The sequence below is a fragment of the Seriola lalandi genome, unplaced genomic scaffold (genome assembly GCF_002814215.2).
Source record: "Seriola lalandi dorsalis isolate HSWRI2012SDOR001 ecotype SW California unplaced genomic scaffold, Sedor1 jcf7180002054104, whole genome shotgun sequence".
In the NCBI taxonomy this organism is placed as follows: domain Eukaryota; kingdom Metazoa; phylum Chordata; class Actinopteri; order Carangiformes; family Carangidae; genus Seriola; species Seriola lalandi.
The window spans coordinates 12,400-33,695 of NW_019524657.1; the positions used below are offsets into that span (position 1 = coordinate 12,400).

The 21,296-nt window shown below is 39.6% G+C and overlaps 1 protein-coding gene across 2 annotated transcripts; it reads right to left on the reverse strand.

Moving 5' to 3' along the window:
* Positions 1-111: 111 nt before the first annotated feature.
* ift88 (intraflagellar transport 88 homolog) lies at positions 112-21,106 on the reverse strand. Of its 2 annotated transcripts, XM_023403271.2 has the most exons (25): positions 20,923-21,106; positions 20,636-20,698; positions 20,453-20,512; positions 19,741-19,794; positions 19,364-19,427; positions 18,988-19,057; positions 18,493-18,583; positions 17,907-18,011; positions 17,361-17,463; positions 16,601-16,947; positions 16,257-16,327; positions 15,943-16,029; positions 15,134-15,233; positions 13,415-13,501; positions 13,069-13,255; positions 12,107-12,215; positions 11,789-11,939; positions 11,479-11,594; positions 10,954-11,006; positions 10,731-10,796; positions 10,520-10,626; positions 7,805-7,877; positions 5,651-5,701; positions 2,433-2,540; positions 112-1,173 (listed from the first exon to the last, which is right to left on the reverse strand). In XM_023403271.2, the coding sequence occupies exons 1-25, from the start codon at positions 21,001-21,003 to the stop codon at positions 1,052-1,054; spliced, it is 2,526 nt and encodes an 841-aa protein (XP_023259039.1). In that variant the 5' UTR covers positions 21,004-21,106; the 3' UTR covers positions 112-1,051. The 2 variants fall into 2 exon arrangements, with proteins under 2 accessions (XP_023259039.1, XP_087029329.1); XM_087173203.1 differs by lacking the exon at positions 5,651-5,701.
* Positions 21,107-21,296: the final 190 nt, after the last annotated feature.

Genomic DNA, 21,296 nt, shown 5'->3' on the forward strand with positions numbered 1-21,296 from the left:
ATGTGCTGCCTTGCCCAGGAAAACTGAGATCGTCAGTGAGTTTTCTGTACTCTTAGATCTTAGATCATGTAAGTCTGTGTTTTATCTGAATATCATTGTTCTACAAGTGAATAAATAAATGATTTTCCCTTTTAATTATATAATAAACAACATACAAATGAATAGACAAGAAAAAAATAAATATTATACTACAAATACACATTTTTTGGAATTGCAAAGTACAAAATGCAAAAAGTAAGATAACCCTTTCAGTTGATACATCACATGAAGTCTGCTATACTGTGCTGATGAATTTTCCAGAAGGTTACCAAGCTCACATATGGAAACATACAGCGCAGTCAAAAAAATATTAGGACAGCGATATGTTTTTCACTATTTTTGGCTCTGTGCTCCAACACTGGATTTAAAATGAAAAGGTGACGTTGAGGTAAAAATGCAAAACTTGTTTGCCTGATCCTTCTCATCCACACTGGCTGAACTGCACAGGGCTCGTAGCCTGTTTAGTCTTGGGAGGAAATGTATGGCCAAAAATGTCTATCATTTCTAAACACCCCATCAGAAATGAATGTAAGCATGTTCAAATTAAAGTTAAATGTCAACACTTCAACCTCATCGTAATTGTTCCATCTCAGACTCATTGTGCCGGAGTACAGAGCTTCAACGAATCTGTCCAAATACTTACAAACTGCACTGTAACTTCTTGTGAAACGTTTCGCCATTTGTTCCATGAAGATAGGTATTCCTCTGCTAAATGGATTTGTATAATTATTGACCTTTGAAAAATCAGCACTACGCCGATATGTTTTTCATGCAAGGTGACTCAGATGTGAGGCAAAGTTGACCAATTTGATGGAGGTACAAACATCCAACTCCTGGACCGCTGATGTAAACAGTAGAGGAATAACAGTCACTGGACTCTCTTATCCCGTAACGTTTATGTTTTTTTGCTAAAAAGAGCTGAGTTTAAAATGTTTTGGTTTTGTGGTGAAGCTTTGTGCTCTTGCCTTCCGAAAGGTGACAAAAGAGAAAATGTTCATTCAGAGTCAGGCAGCTACTCCGGCAGCAGGTCGTCTCCCAGCTCTTCATCTGCAAAGTCGTCATCCTCCATGCGCTTCTTGGCTCCGGTCTTTGGTCTCTCCATCTGAGGCCCCAGTGGGTCCACATAGGACGCGTCTACACAGGAGAGGAACAGAAGATTTACTCATTATCAAATGTCCTGGGCCCTGTTTCATGTTAAAGACCAATCTCAGAAGTTGAGAGTGTTTCTACAAACACTTACATTTCTACACGTGTTTTCCACAGCAGCCCTTAAGAGCAGCAGTGGAAGAAGTTTTCAAATTAAAAGTAGCAATACCACGCTATAAAAACACTCAGTTACAAGAAAAAGTCCTGCATTCAAAAATGTTCTCAAGCACAGAAGTCTTTTTGTATTTAAACATCATCACTCAAAACAAACAAAAAAAGATAGAACATGTAGTTTTTGGTTTCTTTTTTGGGTCCCAGAGCTTCTCAAGATGCTACTTGTCTCCTTCAGTGGGAATGAGTCACTCCTTAATCTATGATCCTAACTAAGAGTATCGTCTTGCAACACAAGTCTTAAAGGTCCCATGTTGTATAAAGTGATATTTCCACGTCTTTGTTATTATAAAGCAGGTCTTGGTTCTATATTAATACTGTGAAAGTGTCAAAGCCTCAGTCCACAGAGAAATGCACACAGCCTGTATTCAGAAACTGAGCCTCAAAACCAGCCGTCAGCACTTCCGTATCTTTGTGATGTCAGAACTACACAGTCACTGCCACGCAGTATGGCCCACCTGGACCCACCATCCAACTTTACAGGATTTGGTTTCTCTGAGTGCTTTCCTGAAATCTGCTATATTTTCATTCAATCACTCAGAAAACAGTCAGCCAATCAGAAGAGAGGCTCAGAGCCTCCTCTCTTCTGATTGGCTCACCGACCTGTTGTTACAAAAGCTCCAGAGAGAAGCCTGAGAGAGGAGATGTAAAACTACACTGAGATGGTTTTTGGTTCTTCAAATCACAAATATATCTTCTTATGGATCAACACCTCAAATAAAACACAGGAGAAGTTGGTGCCCGAAAAAGGAGATATTTACACATATACCTGCTTAGCACTACATTATAGACTGTAATAAACTTTAAAAGGTCTTAGGGTAAAGTGCAACCATCTTAGTTGTCACTGTTAAGAGCTGTGAGAACAGTTCGTCTTCTTATGGTCCATTACCGATTGAAAAATCAAAGTATTGCTGTCGGAAACTTTGCATATCAGCCTGTGAATGAAAACTGGTACGACTGTGAACCTCAAGAACACAAAGATAAAAAAAAAACAAAAAAACGTGTGATGTAGCTCATGTCATGTCACAGATGACAGAGGTGAAGAGAGAGACAGAGAGAAAACAGGTTTTCCTCACCTAGTTCTTTTTGGCTGCTGGCCTCGTAGGGCTCATTGGAGGCAGGAAGTGACCTCATCTTGGCGCTCAGCCGCTCTCCTTTAGTGCTGTTGCTGCTGTGGCTGCTGTCTGCACAAAACACATACACACGCTTGAATTTAGCAAGTCGGTCATAATCTGAATCACTCGTTCCGACACAGTTAACAGGTGTTAAATGCAGCTCAGAGCTGGACCAACTTATATAGATGTACATTATGTATACATGACATGTGCAGGGTTGTTGGCTGTTTTATCTTTCAGAATTCCAGTTCATTTGTTTTTAAACACACACACTATATATGCAGAAAACTGAGCCATGTAATCAGTCAGAAGAATATTCCTACCCAAAATGAAATCACAGTTTATCCAGTAACAGCTGATCAACGTGACTCATCTCAAACTAAGCTTGTACTTCTCACTTTCTGAAAAGTCAACATGACGGAGATGTGAGACTTTCATTTCAGACCTAGAGTAACCATTGAAATGTGTGTGTGTGTGTGTGTGTGTGTTACCCCTACAGCACCACACCTCATGTTCCAAACTTTTTAAATTAAACTGATTTTAAACTGAATATTTTTACACACCTTTAACTGTATACAAGTTGACATTACATCTCACTTCTGAGTGAACTAGTCAGTGTCCATTACATGGGCAGCAGTGAATGAGTGAAGCCATAGTGATCCTGGACGTGTCAGTGTTTACATTGGCTTTATATTTTTCTGTTTTTAGTCGTCCATTACTTTCATCCATCAACAGTATTTTGACTTCTCTGGGTGCTTGTTAACTACTTTTAGCCACGCCCACTCACAGCATGTGGTGACTTGAATGTGTGGGCAGTGTGTCCTGTTCAGTTTGCTTAGTGTAACAATAAATATGCTATAAATGAGCCTCACACCAACTTATCTAAGTGCCTATTTCCCCCTAAACGCAAACATGTGGAGAGTTTTTGCTAACACTTTGTTTTAAGCCCCAAAACATTTATTAAAAATATATAAAGATTTAATAAATGGAAAAATCCTTTATTGTCCAAGTATGTTTTTGCACACGGAGGAAATTTAACCCATCCATAAGCTGTGAACAAATCACACACACCCTAGGAGCAGTGAGCACACAAACACACACCTGGAGCAGTGGGCAGCTGCAGGCACAGGGGAGCAGTTGGAAGGTTAGATGCCTTGCTCAAGGGCAGAGCAGCCGTGGATGCAACTATGTGCCCTTCAGCAAGACAGTGAGTAGCAGCACCGGCCATGGGCTCGGCTTGTGCTCCTCACAAGATGTAATGAATATGCTGGAGAATGTGTTTATGTTCAAGGCTCAGATGACAGACTGACAAAGCGCTCTAGTGAGCTGAAGGACAGACATGATTACAGACAGCAGCAGCCCACATCTGGCTGCCAAGTAGCCTTGGAAACTGACGAGAGCAATGGCAGAAAGCTGAAAAACAGGAAGGAGAGGGAGGCCCGATATTCCACCTTCCCTCACAGTCTCAAACATCTCACACGAGGCCTCACAAACTGCTGGCAAACTGAAACCTCGACTGGAAAATTGACTTTTTTCTCCTCCCTGTTTTTTTTTTTTCTTTTTTCGTTTTCTTGGACACTGTCACTGGCATTTCTCTTTTATAACACACAACTGGGAGACAGAGGAAAGAGGGATGACACGACAGGTTGAAAGCCAGACCTAAAATCGGTTGTGTGTAACAGTTTCCACAATTAAAGGTGCAATGAGCGAGTTTAATACGACTCCACGGCAAGAATGGCCATAAGGGTTCTGCAAGGGGCTGATGAGTATCGATGAGTTAACTCTCTGGCTTTTCTAACTCACTTTCCTGCTTAAACTTATTTGGAAAAACCCTTGGAAGATTACATGAGTATAAAAAAAAAAAAGGTCAAATATAGTCTTGAAAAACAATGGGTGCAACCCTAGACTTAATTAAGTTATATTAACGATGAGAATAAGATCACAAAAAAATATTATATACAAATATATGAAAAGGAAAAACTGAAAATCAGCACATTTTCACACAATCTTTGATTCACATCAGAGAATGACGCAGGTTTGGATTCGTGAGAAAACTAATCGTCAGCTTCGCCAGGACACACACACACACACACACACACACACACACACACACACACACACACACACTAACACACACACACACAATATACAGTGCTGCAAATATGCATACTTAACAGAAAAGAGGGAAAACTCTCAGGTGCACTAGAGGTTTTCTCAAATATCTGAAAGAGGTTTGGTCAGTTCCCTCCCTCCTCCTCTGTGGGAGCTCTCAGTGCAAACACAGACCACAGTCCAACATCACAGCTGCCTGTCAGAACATTTCTGAACCAGCTTCACGTGTTTTGACCATAACACTATAGTTAGGTTTCTTATCTTGTGTCTTTACCTTGGGAAAACGGTTCTAGGTCACTCGCTTCTGCAGTGTCTGTTTGCAACTCTTATGGCTTTTAAAAATAGTAAAAGGGATTTGCATTAATTTCTTTCACAGTGTGACTGTGCACGTGCAGTACTTATTAATATGATAATACTGGTACAAATCAAGGTGGTTTTTTCTATTGGAATCTGGCACAGCACAAAAATAGAAACCAGACTGTATGATACTACTGTGGTTAGAGGGCAGTTCAGCCCAATTATTTTCACTTTTTAACTTTTATTGTTCCATCTTTCAACACTTTAAACATTTCTAATGATCCCAGGCCTATTAAATTAAATCAAAGAAGCAAGATGTTTCTGCTCCGAAGTACAATGAGCTGCATATGCACAGAGTTGATGTGATTTATTTCTAATAGTTCAGCTGATCTCTAATACTATAGTTGGCAAAGTCACAAAATTATGTAATGCCCCTTTAAGTTCAAGTTTAAGGACAGTTCTTACAAAGTAAGATCACTGCGTTTCTAAAGTGAACACAACAAGTTTGTTTTGCATTCTGGACAAAAAATGAAGAATAATCTCTAACAGAATCTAACATCTTATTTTTCAAACCCAGTGAAGATGAAACACAAATTCTCAGTTTCATTCTTGAGCAGCTCATTAAGCTGTACATTTATCTGAGATGCAACAACTGAGAAATGATTGGAATGAAACTATTGAGTTCTACTCTTATCAACAAGTGGCTAGAAGTGCAATCTTATGACCCAACAAGTTTCACTCCATAATTTTTGAGTAATCACTTTACATACCTCTCTCTGAGTCCAACAGTGGACTGAGTTGTTTAGACTCAGATTGAGATACTAGGCAGCAAAGAGGAAGCACAGTGAGAAGACAGATGGAGATTGGAAGCCAGAGAGCCAGAGAAACAGACAAAAATAAAGATTAGAGTTGGACTGAAAATCACTGCAGAGAGAGAGAGAGAGGGAACAAAACAACAAAGAGCACAGAGAGCGGCAGTAAGTCTGCCATATGCAATGAGAGTATGCCTTAGGAAAGTAAGAGAAGAGATTGGGGTTTAGTTAAACAACTTAAAACTGTCATAGAAAATATTCAGAGATATGAAACATTGAACATGTACGGCAAAACGTCCAGTAACAGTTCGTTTTCACAGATCCAGTTACAGCTCTGGCACTACTAAACTATTGGACAATAAAAACACACAAGTTGGGGGTTTTCTAATCTAATTTATCAGGATGCAGGGGAATAATGGAAGTCTTGGCAGAGGGGAACAGCATGCACATCAACAGGTGTCTGATATATATTATATATATATATATTATATATATATTTAACTACATTACAGGACACAACGGAGGTTGAGCTGCACAGCAGAGAAAAGCTGGGCCTCGTTACAGTTGCTGGCAGCCCTCTACTTTGTCTGGATTGTGTTTGAAATTTGCTGATGAGCCAGCTTTCCGGGGTTGGAGGCAGTCTAGAGTATGTGTCTGTGTGTGTTGTGGGTCTGTAGTGAAGGAGTGCTAAAACTGTGGAGGTTTGTCTTCTGAGGTGTCTGCTGTGAACTGCGGCGCTGTGTGTCGTCAGGGCTCCTGCAAAGCCTACACTGTCGCTCCACTTTCATTATTAAGCTTCACAACCGACTGTTCAGACGTACTGGAAAAGAAAGATAGATGAGCTGGCTTTTATGATTTCAGGAGGAGAGAAAGAGTTTGACCTTTTCTGTGTCGTTCATATAAATCATACGAAGCCTGCAGTTCTACCTCCGTCCAGAAGCTAACATGCACTAGCAATAATAACTGTATCACGTTGCAAATGTTCTGGTAGCGTCCAAAGGGCTAAGTTTTCCTTTTGAAATCTCATTAAGACTCAAATATTCACAACAGGTCTTATCCAAACATCCTCTTTCATGTGGAGACAATGAAATGATCTCTGAGTCGTTTAATGGGACAAATGCTTAACAAAATCACTGCTCTGAGTCTGAAACAGCCTCCGTAAGGCCCCTGTGTTATTACGTAAAAATTCAAAGACAGGATGCAGGAACTCAATCAACCGGGGTTAACTGTAAATGTGACCTGTAACCTGGCCGAACTTGTTAGTGACCCCTTTGGGATTAGAGGTTGGGATTTGGATGTGTAGTTGTGTCTTCCCAGCAGTTCCTTTTATGGACTTAAAAATGATGAAGGATTTGCAACAGGACATGACTACAGCCTTCTAGTCTACTCAGGACTCAGTGTGATGTATAGAGGTATACCCATGACGCTGGCCTTCTTAGGAGAGGTGAGGACAGGTGTGGAGATGCCTATTGACCAGCAGCATGTGTGAGCAACAGGAGAGAGGAAGTGGTGACATACACTGAGAAATAAAACACTGAAAATAACTCTAATTAAAACCACCTGTATATAAATAAACGACCTTATCTTACAGAAAAAGACAAACTCTCTAAAATGTGGATTTAACACAAACAACTGACTGTACAAAAACCTTTCAGAATAAAATACTGTCGAATTTTTGGTAAAATTCAGATCTAAATCATAAACTGTCTGATCAAAGAATTCGAGGGTAAGAGTGTGAATTTGAAAGACCATCTGATTCTGGCTTTTAATACTTGCTTAATACAGGCACATTTAAATCTGTAATAAAAAGTGCTGAGGTTTGAAACATGGGCCTATCAATACTAACCACATATGCACTCATGCTGATGTTAGCGACTCTGAATACACAGGGGGTTTTACAAAATGGTAAATATTATGTTTAGGGTTTCTACACTATTTTTAACTTCAGTCAAATCCCCACGTCTCCCACATGTTAATCTAATGTCAGGATTTTGGTTTGTACTGTTACACGTCACAGGTCTAAATAACAGGTGTGGAAATAGGTGTTCGGTATATTAGACAATGCGATTCTGCATTGTATGGCGATCTAATATGTTACGGTGACTGACTCACCAGCACTCCCAGCGCTGCCCTCTCTGCCTTCTCTCCGACCTCTGGCGCTGCCTTCTCGCCCCGACTTCACCCTCTGCGGGAAGAGAGAAAGGGAGAGGGAGGAGGAGGGAAATTAAGACCAAATTTGCAGACAAGGAATAAATGATTCTCAGCAGAGTTTCACTCGAAGTAAAAATATATGTCTTTTACCAAATACAGTTTTTTTAATTTAGCTTAAGTGTAGGTTTCTAAAGTGAACTCCAAATGAAAGAGCAGAGACATTTCATGCTAAACTGTTGGATTCTGGTGACATCTTTTTCCAGTGTCGAGCCTGTGCTGTGCTCTCCCTCTGTGTCTCATAAATAAGTCAGTTTCACTGGCATGCAAACTATTTGTGAAACTACTACCAAGACAAAGCTAATGGAATTTGACATTAAGATACGAAAAAAACTGAGTATGAAAGTTTTACATTTCCAGTTTGTTCGGAATGAACTGGAAGCGGAGTCGACGGCAGAAACATAACAGCAGTAAAAGATGGAGACCAAAATAAAAACTGGTCGTTCCGTTAATATGTTGACGTCTCGACCGATGAGTTCTCAGTAGTTCTCACTACATTATTACATGGCTACCTTCTACTCATGGGCCAGACCACACCTTTCTTCACATTCAGCCTTCATTTTGATCTCAACTACACACCTGTAAAGCTTTGTGACTGTGAACACCTGCCAAAGTTCTCAAAACCACTATGGTTCCACTATAGTAGGTGTCTCCACGACCACATTTTGCCCCGATGGTGCACACACACACACATACAAACACACACACAAGGTGAAAACAATACCAGCCCCGCTGATGCAGATGGTAACAAGGGGAATTACCATGAAGAAATAACACTTAGCATAAACACAACATCAGACAGAGCGGCGATTCAATCATCTTCATGCATTCGTTTTTGGCTCTACTCATTCTCTCATTCATCATTTCATGTACTATGCAGTTATATCAGCAGGATTAGTTGTTTTTCACTGTCATTCAGTTTGGATCATTTTGGGATTAATGAGTCAACCCTCTGGCTCTGCCTGTCTCTGTAGAAATGTTTCTCTGCTCCAGCAGCGTCCCTGGGCTGATTTAAGAGCAGCTGGTTGTGATTTGACAAAGTCTTCCATCTCATCTGTTCCTGGCTCTGATGAATATCTCCACAGGACACAAGGCACACGGCCCTCATACTCTGAATCTTCTTCATAACTTCACTGACCCCAGACCACCACCAGTTTTGTGATCAGGATCACAGGCCTGTTAGCCATTTAGGGTGTGGACCTTAAAGTCTGGGAGCCACCGCAGACACTAGTTTTACCATTCTTCAAGAGGGAAACATGCACGCGTCTGGGGTGATGGAGTTCAAAAGAAGTGAGTTTACTACAGATCTGTAGGCTGCAGCTCATCTCTTTTAGCCGCTACTAACATAACACAACCCAGTGGTGGTAGAGTTTCATTGTGAGTAAGGAAGGCACCAGATTTTGACAAATAAAAAGACGATATCTCTGGTTCTGCTGCAACGATATTGATCCTTTTTCTATGTCAGCTGTTAATCGTGAGTCCGACAGCACAATTTCAAATTGGAGTAGACTTTTAGGACAAGAGTGATAAGAAAAGAAAATCACAACTGAAGAGGTTGTCAGTTTTGAGTACATTCAAGCATTTTCTGTAAGGATAACATTAAGTGTGTGCAGATTAACATCGCAAATGTCTAAACAAATCAGATACAAGCAAACAGTGCTTGCCAATCGAAGAACATGCATCTGTCTCCAATTAGATTGATAAAGAAAACACTGGCTTCATCTCCTATATCAGAAAAGCAATAATCTTCCTGGCTGGCAGCAATAAAAATCACTAAATACTTATCTAATCCATTCAGATGTTTCAGGCGATAACGACCCACAACAGACCTGTGAGTAATTCTGCGAACACAACAACTGTTAAATGCCCCAGCATATAGTATCAGCCAGGTGTTAAACAGCTGTAAAGCAACTGCTCTCTGCTCAACATGGTTTGATTCATGGATAATCAACAGAAGAGAAAAAAAAAAAGCCAGCTGTTTTTCAAGCATTTCTGGAGCTGCAGTGACCACTGACCGCCTTCATGGCAAAAGGATGTGTATGTTTTCAATCAGAGTGTTCTCGTCCAGGAAAAGACGACGTGATGCCAAGACATTGGTGAGGAAAAGATGATTAATGAAAGCTCACTGTAATATATGACTGCAGAACAAGCAGGTCATGTATGAAGCTGCATAATGTTAATATTCGGATGTATTACCTAATTTAAATCATTAAACTAGGCTGCTTGTATAAGGTTGGGTTGTATAAGTAAATCTAAATGAAGTGAAAATACTTAATACTTAATCACAGTTATATATTTAGATGCACCTGGAAGTGGGGAGCTCTGTTACATCCTCTTCAATGGATTTCGTGGTTTTTAAGTTTCAGTTTTGAATCTGGACTTTCTGTAGCTCCCTACATCTACTCAATGATGTCAGCTACAGAGGTTCCTGCTAATTACCAACCCTACTCCTCTGTTTAATCCAAACTAACTACAAATGTAAAATACGTGGCTTCCTGTGTGCTGTATTTTCCCAAGAATTAGCAGAATATAATAGTAGCAGAACAGATGCTTATTCACATGAAAAAGCTACAGAAGAATATTATTAAAGTAAAGGTGTGACAGCCAAGAGAGATTTACCTGTTCTTTGATCTCCTTCATCTTCTCCACTTTCTTCAGCTTGGTGGCGTATTCTTGAACTTCATTCAGTCCCATGTCTGTGCACAGCCTCACCAAGAAACGCAGACCTGAACACAAACGGACGTTATATTTTCTTTACACTCTGATCAGTGGGTTACGTTCTGCTTTTCAAGAGTTCTGTTGAAAACTGTAACAAAACGGGATGAATTACATTCTACATTTTCTGGGAACTTGCGGTGGATGTCTTTATACGTTTCCAGAGCTTTCTGGTAGTTTCCTGTAAAGATAAAAAAGAAAAAGATCCATGTTCAACCAACTCTAACAAACCGCTTCAACTGCTTCTTTCATGCGATCTGGTTTTCAGTCTCAAACTGGCAGAGACTGGGCAGCATGTTATTTTGCAGTGCGATGAAAAATAACAGAATCGCTCTCACCACTTCTTCTGTAGCAGCTCGCCACCATTAACTGCCACTTCACCTGTGTTGGTCTGAGAAACACAGCAGGAAGACATCCACTCAGTATGAACACACAACCATGTTTTTTTACTTTTTATTTTATTTCAAAGATTATTAAAAATTCAGAATTTAGTTTGAAGGCAAACAAAATCAAATCATCTGTCCCCTTTCAACAAGTTAAAAAAAAAAAAAAAAATGACTTCCAGATGACAGCAAGCGTCACGGTTGATGAAATAATACTAACAAAACAATCAAAACAAGATGGAATAAGAAGTGAATCATTTAATTTCTCAGTCTGAAAGAGTGCAGAACTGGCATCATTTCCCAGATATTTCTCAAGATGAAAGAACGACTCCGGGGACTTGACTTTACAAAAATGACTCTCGATATTGTGATGATTTTTTGGCATCATGTTGAATATGAAGCTGAAATCCTCATCAGTTTTACAGTTTGTTATTTATCATGCTATCATCTGCTAAAGTACCGCATCTACTGGCTACTCACTGTATGAGTGTGGCTCTTTCAAAGTACTGAATGGCCTTTTCACAGAACTGGGTCTCGATGTAGTACGCTCCGAGCCACTCAATCACATCGATGTTGGAGGGGAAGTACCTGAAGGACTTGACAGCCACACAACCCAACAACATCAGAGCACTTAAAGAGGCCTTTACCACCGCAGGGACCTACTGACCCGTAACTGAACATGAACTGTCGCGCTCCAGGTTACGAGACAGTAAGTTCCTGTAGTGGAAGAGGGCTAATATATAACCAAGTGTTAATCAATTAGAAAAGCATTCAATTATATTTCTCATACCTCGTAGTAGTACTGGAAAGCCTGGGACTTGTCCCCCTCGCCATCATGCAGCTCCCCCAATTTGGCCAGCGCCTGGGGGTCGGTGGGAGTTACACTGATGACCTGCATCAACCACTCAATTGCCTGTTGGGGATCCTCCAGAAGCTCATAGCTGAGACCAGTGAGTTAAGGACTAACAGATGCTCACATGGGAACAGGTTGAGATCTCTAAATGAACACCTTCGAGCGACTACTGGGGTACAATTTTTCGAAGCAATTAAACCTCATGACACACATTCACAAACACATAACAAACAGAACTTCTTATTAGTAGGATACAGGTGGGCCAGCTGGAACATGACTTGGGCGCTGTTCCTCAGAATGGCATGGAGCTTCAGGAAGCAGTCCAGAGCCTCCTCCAGGCGATTCAGTTTCTTATAGGTGAGGCCTGGTACAAGAAGAAGGGGACGAAAAACACTTTAAAGCAGCTATAATCAATATATATATTTTTTTTTTTACAATAACAGCATATAAAAAGACTGAAATCCGAAAACAGTGCGCCAGTTGTGAAAGGTGTCACTTGTGGTGATGAACCTACAGAGAATTATCTGCTGAATCTGCGGCTCCCCTCGGCTTTACAAAGCTTTACAGTGAGTTTCATTGTTTAGTTGTCTGGTCAACAACTTTACTGCTGTGGTTCACTCACAGCTGCCTCACTGTTTACCGCCACAACAGGCAGCTGCTTTCAGATTAAGAGTGCTAAGAACCTGTACACTACCTGCTCCAAAAAGCAGACAGACACAGTTAGAGACTTAGAGCTGGTAAACAAAGTGGAGCGTTGAGCAGCTAAAGAGCCAGATGTTTCCCTGAGGAGTCAGCGAAGGCCAAAAATAGATTAAAAAAAACTATGAATATTACACTCATCAGGTGGCCAGAAACGTGACTTCAAATAAATGATAAAGTTGCTCCACAGCTGCAGGATTTGTCAATAAGCAACTATTTGCTAACAGGTTCCCCATGTCAACTTCAAAGCTGATGACAGTACTGTGTTTACAACTTGTATCTGCTGTGTTTAACAACCACATAACAACTTCCTCTGATAACCACAGATAATACAAGTTTATATATTATAATGTAATAATAATATATATATATAATACTATAATATATGATATATTTATGTCTCACATTTCTCTCCAGAGTGATGGTCAAGAATGAATGAACACTGTACACTTGGTGTAAAGGTTACTATGCTATAAACCCACCAATGTACCACTAGTATAAATCAATGCAGATGTTACCCAGGTTGTAGAGGGCCTCGGTGCAGGAGGAATCATTCCTCAGTGCTTCTTTGTAGAACTCTGCAGCCTTTTCATAGTCCTGCTTGGAGAACACAGTGTTGCCCTTGTTGATGAGTGCCGCTGGGTTGTAGCGATCAGCGTTCATGGCGAGATCAGAATATCGGTCAGCCTGGTCGTAGTCCTTCTCCTGTTAGAGGGTAAAAGTCAGAGGGCGGTATCTACTGGTAGCGGGATGTTACAGAGAATAGAAGCCTTGATTCAGCCATCTTTACAACTGGATGGTTAAAAATAACCTCGACACCAAACATCCACTGTGCTGAAGTGTCCTCTCACTGAAGAGTCTTACCAGGAAGTAGAGAAAAGAGAGGTTGGTGGCTGCAGCGCTCTTCACTCTGCTGTCCTTCTTCTCAAATGTTTTCAGGGTTTCTACTGCCTGATAAAATATTTAAAAAGCCATTAGGGAAACATTTTCTGTTGGTTTTCCTCTAGTTTATTATTATAATACTGTATCAACTATGGTGAAAGCCATTCTCCCCAGTAAGTAACACACCTCCAAACATAAAAACTAGTGTTCTTAAACCCTTTAAAATGAAACTCCATACTTTTTCCAGGTGATAATTCAATTATGACATTTATTTGTTAAATAAATAAGTATTCCACCCATCATCATGTGTAATTATTCTATATTTATACTGGAAAACCAGATAAACCAAACCACTGTATGAAACACAATACAAGTAAATTCAAAATTCTATCGTTTGAAATCACCTTCACATTTATTGGTTCTTATGCCAATGTAAGCACATTACTTACTAGGGAGATTTTCCAACAGTATTAGTGTGTAAATGTTATAATTTTGACAAACCACCAGCTAGGCTACGGCTGCACTGATGCTGCAGCCTACACCACCACCACCACCACCGTCTGCAGACAGTCTAAAAGCACCACACACATGCATCTGGTGTAAAGCCTGTGAGTACAAGACAGTTGGCTACTGCAGTTATGATACTGTAACTGGAGACACTTTGGAGCTGCTCAGTGTCATCAGTACTCTGATGTTAGCCACAGAGCAGCTCCACTGGCACAGCTGCAGTTCCTTGAGAGCTCGACTGGTATAATACTGGTTATAATTTCCTTCCAGCCCCCAGATTTTCCTCACGGGTCTGTGGGTTTTACACCAATAACTGCTTCTCCAACATCTCTTGGCAGTGCTGTTATTTGGAAAAGGCATGCTTAAGTAGTAACATGTCAAGAAGAAGAAAAAAAAAAAAAAAACCCAAAACAACACAATCTAAATGCGAACATGGAAACAGAAAGCACACATACCTCAACCTTAGGCATGCAGATGGGAAGGAAACGAGACAAAAGCAAGAGAGAATGGAGGGCAATGAGAAGGGGAAGAATTTGGCTGACGCTGCTGAAGCAGGCTTAGCAGGAGGAAACTGACATATGTAAACAGCACTGGCTGATAACTGTATAGAACCAGAATGTTGTTAAATTAAAAAAAGATGGGAAAAAAAAACTGAATATAAAAAAAGTACAACAAAGACCAAATCATCCACGTTACATTCGTTCACAGGGAAATACCACTCACTTCATGAATTTTGAGATCTATTCAGGTTCAAAATTCATAAACATTCATAAAACAATCATCACACAACAGTGAGGGTTAAAAAAAAAAAACAAATTTGCACATCAAATACAGTTTGTTCCATGTTCAAAGTCCTACTGTAACTGGATTATCTTCGGTAACTATATTACACGTGAGATTTTAGTTTTAAGGACTCTCATGAAATGTTTGGTTTGAGCTCTGGGAAAAATCTGCATGTTCTGAAATACTAAATCGATTACACGGTGGCAAATGTCTGGCTTGAGTTACCGTACTCTGACAGTCACTTACGCAAGCTATAAAGCATTATCTTAGACGCCCTACTCAGTTCTACAACTCGATTTGGAGGTAAAACATTAAGAGTGATAAGTGAAGTTTGTAGTTCAACTTCCTGTGCTCCTGCCACAGACCAAAGAATGGTATTGCCCTTTATCCTGTTGGACTCAACACACTCACCTGGTTGAAGTCCCTCTGTCTCAGATAGGTGATGGCTTTGTTGATCTCTAGATCATTGGCAAGCTCAACATACTGAGAGCTCTTCACCATGTCCACACACCTAAAAAAAACAACCACATATAAGACTTTATGTAATTTGACCAACAGGCCGTGTGCACGAGAGCTGCTGTCCGTATGTGTTGGTGTCAGGATGCTTGTTTAACTGTGGCGGATTAAGTTTATCTGATCCACCGACACATGAACAACCAGCTTTTGGTGGTTTTACTCTGTTGCTAGAAAAAAAAAACTGTCACAGGAATGAATTCCTCTTAGTCTGTTAGTTTAAAAGATATACAATTACATGGGTGTGGAGAGAAGGTGTGGAGGAGGGGAAGCAGGAAAGGACGATAGGGTCACAGCCTCCCTCATACACATTCACTACGGCAGCAAGTGGCGTTTGAAAACTGCCCAGGGGAAAATATTCAATACATTCAGCAGCATTCTGAACTTTGCTTTGCTCTGAGATTCAAAGCTTCAACAGAAAAAACCTCTAGCTGCTTCTCTTTTAGTGTGAGCTGCAGTTATTATCGTTTTCATATTTGCTTTTAGAGTGACACAACTGGGTGAGAAATATATGCCAATTTTAAATCAATATGATTAAGTAGAATTCCACCAAAGGAAAACACAGCAAGACACTTAACGACATTTTTTTTTAAAGCATTTTTGAGTCTCTCAAAGGACTCTCATTGAGCTGGAGCCCTCTTGTACACAGTATGCCCTCTGGTGTTAACATTGTAATATGGAAAAAATAAAGCACAACAGTAACAAACCAGTCAAATCCAGTAGCAAAGGAAGTCTCAATAGCCGGGGCGATGAGCTTGGCTGCCGTCATGATGTACTTCTCAGCGAGGACTTTTCTACGTGCAGCACACAGGGAGAGAACAGCATTCAGGAGATGAGCGTAGAAAACCATATATCAAAATCAACAGTATGATCTGTAATAAAAACACAGACTGTGTTGGTGTTTTTGGAAAGGAGGAGAAAGTGTCAGTGTTTTGGTTCACAAGGCGACATGGCAGCGGTTTGATAAAGCCAACGCAATGATTATTTTTTGCTGGAGAGAAGTGTGTGAGATTTTTCTTACAGGTCTCTCTCCATCTGGTGAAGCTTGTCGTTCTTAATGGCCTCGATGACCATATTTGCGTTGGTGTCATCCTGAAAGAGTCGACAGGACATGGTTTAAATTATGATGTTGAGCAACACGTTCAATGATCACCAACACTTCATTGTAACTATTAGTACTGATCCTATTTACATCCAGGTAAAACAATCTGATTTGTTTGTTATTCTAGGAAACGTAGGAAAGGCAAGGTAACTTTCTGTTAACCTAAAAAGAAGAATGACTGAATAGTTAGCATGTAGCTTAAGAAGAGAGCTCCAACTACAGAAACTTCATGGACAGACAATACATATATTACTGTAACCCACATTAGATGGGATGTACTTGTCTTCTTCATCAATGCCCAGAGGGACAGAAATGAGCTTCTGAAAGGCCTTCTTCATCCTCTCCCTGTCACCGATGGCGTAGTAGCACAGGATGAGGTTGAAGCCCGTCTTGATATTGGGGCTCTCACTCATAATGTGTTCGAAGGACGTTATGGCATCTGAGTACTGGCCCATGCGGACGAAGACCACGCCGATATTCTGCATGATCTTGATCCTCATTTCCTTGTGAGCGTTGGAGATCTGATCCAGTGCCATCCGGTAGAACTTAATGGCTTTGGGGTAGTTTTTCTGTTTGAAGTAGATGTTGGCCATGTTGACTTTCATTCGGCCTGCAGGAACAGCACGGATGTAGTGTGAAGGAAAACTAGTACGACTGATAGAATAGACAACATATACAAGTCAAAGTATTTGCCAAGTATCTTTTTTTTGTTCAGCACGCTAATATTAGATACCTTTAACTTACCAATATTTTTCTTTTCTGGTGTTTTTCTTATTCTTATCCATGTGCTACAGTTTACAAGACTTTATTAAAGCCTCTTTATTAAAACCATTTTAGTTTTTAAGGATGTTGTTACTATGATAATTTGTTCTTCAGTGAGAATCACAGTACCAGACTCACAGAGAAGAACGTCTTCTGATTTTATTGGCAAATTAAAACACGAGGTTTTCTATCCTGCCTGCTTTGGTGCATTCACGGGAGCAACACATCTGTAATGAGCGTGAAGCTGAGAAGTCAGCTCACCTGCATTACTGAACATCTTGTTCTTCACAATGACCTGGTAGCTGTTTAGGGCTTCTGGGAACATTTCATTGTTCGCGTACTGGTTGGCAAGGTTGAGCAAAACCTGGTAAAAACAGAAATGTTCAATATTATATATAATAGTCAGGCAGGAACTAATTCATAGAAAGTAACTTCAAACTGAATCTGTGCTCTGTGAGCTGTGCCCACGTAGCTGAGTGGTTAAGACTGGCTTCAAAGCTAAACATATGTCCTGCTGGCTGAGGATCAATCCCTGCCACATGATTCATTTACTGTGTCTTCCTCCAACATGAAAATAACCAAAAAACACTTAATGTGAAAAGAAACAGATTTCCTATTGACTTGTAAAAACAAACATCATAGTATGCACAGTAAACAAAGAACATAAAACCTACTTATGAGGGCTTGAACAGCGTTTTTCTAGTTTTCCAAAGATGGTACTTAACTTAGGCAGCGTAGGTGTGTAATTTCAGAGTGTAGGAAGAAAATGCTCTGGAACAACCACTGATATGCAGCAGCATCACTTACTGAGTAGGTGAGGTCTAAATTGATGTGGTCTGCGTTGCCAGACTGTTCCCTCTGTCTCATCAGCATGCGCTCCTTCCTGCCTGCCTCTTTGGCTTTTTCAAGAGCCTGTAGAAAGACATCACACACAATACCACAAGTCAGTAAAATGTGACCTTGGCTGATAAATATTGTTCATCCGCCAACACTGACAAGTCACTATTCAGAGAGTGTTTCAGTGACAATGAATTTCTGTTGCACGTCATGATGAATAACAAACTCAATCTGTTGTAATAGTTCTAATCCAGTATAATTATCTCATATATTAAAAAAAGCACTGAAAATTTACTTTAGGTACTCGGGCCCTCCACCTTTTTTAGAGGTTTAACAACTACTGGGGGATGATCCAAAAGCTTTATTATCGTGTTGAATTTGATAGAAGGGCACTGATGATACACTTCTAATCTGACACTCAATCCAGTGTGCTGGAGTTTAGATCTGACACGATGAAAATTGAATCGCTGTTCACTGACTTACTTGGAGGCCCTTCTCTCCACATCCTAACAGCCATTATTACTAAACACTACGTTAAACAATGACAGACTCTGACCAGTTGTAAGGCTCCCACACTCTGTGCCATGCAGCTCTCTTCTATCAGGTCATTCACTTTCTTCTCCAGGATCTTGATTTTCTCCTCAGGCCTGCAAGAACCAAGAGACACAGAAATACAATGTGTGATAATGTTGCTTGTTCGGTTTAGCAATACATTTTGTGACATGTACAGTATATGAGGGCAGACATTCTGAATAACATACATAAATATGTTGGATTTATCCATTTACAAAACAAAAATATGGTATATTTAATATATAACAGTATATATTTATTATTTGTAGCTCCACTGTAAAATGTTCAAATATAAATGTTTATACACTTTCAAATAACAATTATACCTAATAGCAAGATATTTTTTCAGCATCTAAATGCCTTTAGAAAAGTCTTTCCTATGCACACTTCAGGAGAAAATGCTGAGTTTGGATGATGCAGCGAGAGTCTTCCAAGAAACAGTGAAAAACAGAAATCAATTTAAAGAGTGACAACTCACGTGTCATCATTCTTCGCTTCAAGTGGAGGTGCAGGGCCTTTGGACTGGCCTAGAGGGTCAAAGGTTGAGCCTGAAAATACAAAATTTAAAATGATTCAGCAGTTACAGTCTGTCCTTGTATATCATTTAATTGATAATTCATACTAATGGAAGGAGAAAACAATCCATAGGTTTTTTAACAATAAAGGATATAAAGAAATAACCGTGTCTATTCTTGAAGAATAACTTCCACAATGCAGACACAGTAAAACAAGCAGCCACAGAATCACAAGCTAATACCTGATCATGTAGTAATCCATACCAATACATATGTGGGGAGTCTGAATCACTTAAATACCTGTAATAAACAATTTATTTTTGAGTTCCTGAAACTCACCACGGGTCAGGGAGGAGGTGTAACCTGCTGCTCTGACAGCAGTCATTGGTCGGGCGGCTCCATCCTGTCATATTTTAAGACAAAACATAACACAATATATAATAATAGCTTTTTTTATCTTCACAAAAACAGAGCTATTATTAATGCTGAGTAGTACATGAGGTTGCTACTGAACTTTGATTTAATACATGATGTTGGCTGTGAACACAAAAAAGTTAGCAAATTTGTCCATAAAACTTATAACAAAACCTGTGTTGGTCAAATTAAAATCACTGCATATTACATACTAAGTAAGTGAGATTAAATACTTTGGTCTAATGCATAATAAGAAATATGCAGGACCTTAAATGCACACTTGAGCGGTCAATCCCTCTCACCTGCACAGCTCCAGTCATGGGTCTGCCCATGGAAGAGGTCATAGGGACCCGAGACTTCATGAAACAACAAGTATAAGACAGGTGAAATTGATTTAGGCATGTTTACATGACAATATCTTTTTCATGCAAATATGTGACAAAAACATCAGGTAACATCAACACTAACAATATTTCTGTTATTAAACATCAAACCAAATATTCTCTTGATTTATAGATTAATAGTTATATATGATATGTCTGAAAATAGTGAAAAATACCAATTATAATTTCAAACAGCTAATGATCACATATTCAAATAGCTTGTTTTATTCAACCAACAGTCGAAAAATCAAAAAACATACTAAGTTTTCTATCAAATATGTCAAAGAAATGCATCAAATCTTCACTTTTAAAGAAGCTGGAACCAGTGAATATCTGACATTACTGCTTGAAACTATTACCACTACTCAACACTTACCACTATCAGCATCATCATTATTACTACTATTATCAATTGGTATAAAATAAACAGTAAATATATAATTGACTTGAACAAAGATGCTTATCTGATATGTAGTATTATCTAATTAATGTGAACTCATACTCATACTACTCAGAAAGTCTGATGCTGATTCAAAAAAGTTTTACTTCTTACTATATTACTAAAGCTGCAAGTAATGTGCGTTTTCAAAGTCAAGACTGTTTCAAAATGACTGAATTTCACTGTACTTACTCCAAAGGAAGAAGCTATAGGCCGAGCTCCAATAGCAGTGCCAGGAAATTTGGCAGTCATCTGGCAAATTGAAGACATGACATTTTTATATGAGGATTAACAAATGAGTGTAATCAGGATATCATTTACTCTTCCTCTCTGTCACACAGACACACACATTAACAAACTACAGTCGGTACTCACCGGGGGTCTTCTTCCATGACTTGTCCGCACTGCTTGCTGGAAGCCCAAATCATTCTCCAACTCCTTGAAATTGATTTTAAAGAAATGTGTAAAATTAGTTAATTTGTCTTTATTCTTTACACGCCCATTGTCCTATGCACAAGAACACGTTGTCACAGTCAAATTAACAATTTCAAATAATCTGTGTCGTTTCTAGCTCGTACTATCTCGTGTATTTAGCATTACTTATATTATTGTTAGTTGGCAAGGGCTTTGAGCTTGGAAATGTAGCATAGTTGCTAACTCACCTCGGAGTCAAATGTTGGATTATAGTCGTTGTAACCCGAATAAAGATCATCCTCCTCTAGAGCCAGATGCACATTTTCCATTTCTCTTTCTCCGTAGAGGTGGTGTGACAAAATGTTAATGAATATGGAGAACAAACACTTATCAACGCGAAGTAACAGCTAAAACAGTTTGTTGTCGCTTTAGGGATACAATCCCACAAGAGCAGCATGGGCGGGATAGTTTGTTTTCCAAGGTTTTGATTGGTTACTCCTGCGTCAATCATCAGCTAGCGTTAATATAATTGGCTGAAGCTGATTTCCTCCGTTGCTAGGATACAAGGTTTCCTTTTCTCCGTTTAACGCACAGTTTCACTTCATTTTAGTTTAAATTATGA

Bases quoted from the DNA above. Each gene is read 5' to 3' on its own strand.
- ift88 (XM_023403271.2), bottom strand. From the start codon at position 21,003: ATGGAAAATGTGCATCTGGCTCTAGAGGAGGATGATCTTTATTCGGGT. The intron at 15,234-15,942 runs GTTTGTTACTGT...TGTTTTTTTTAG, and splicing joins TTTGCTACTGGATTTGACTG to GTGTGTGGACATGGTGAAGA. The intron at 7,878-10,519 runs GTAAATCTCTCT...CTCTTCCCGCAG, and splicing joins TGAAGGAGATCAAAGAACAG to AGGGTGAAGTCGGGGCGAGA.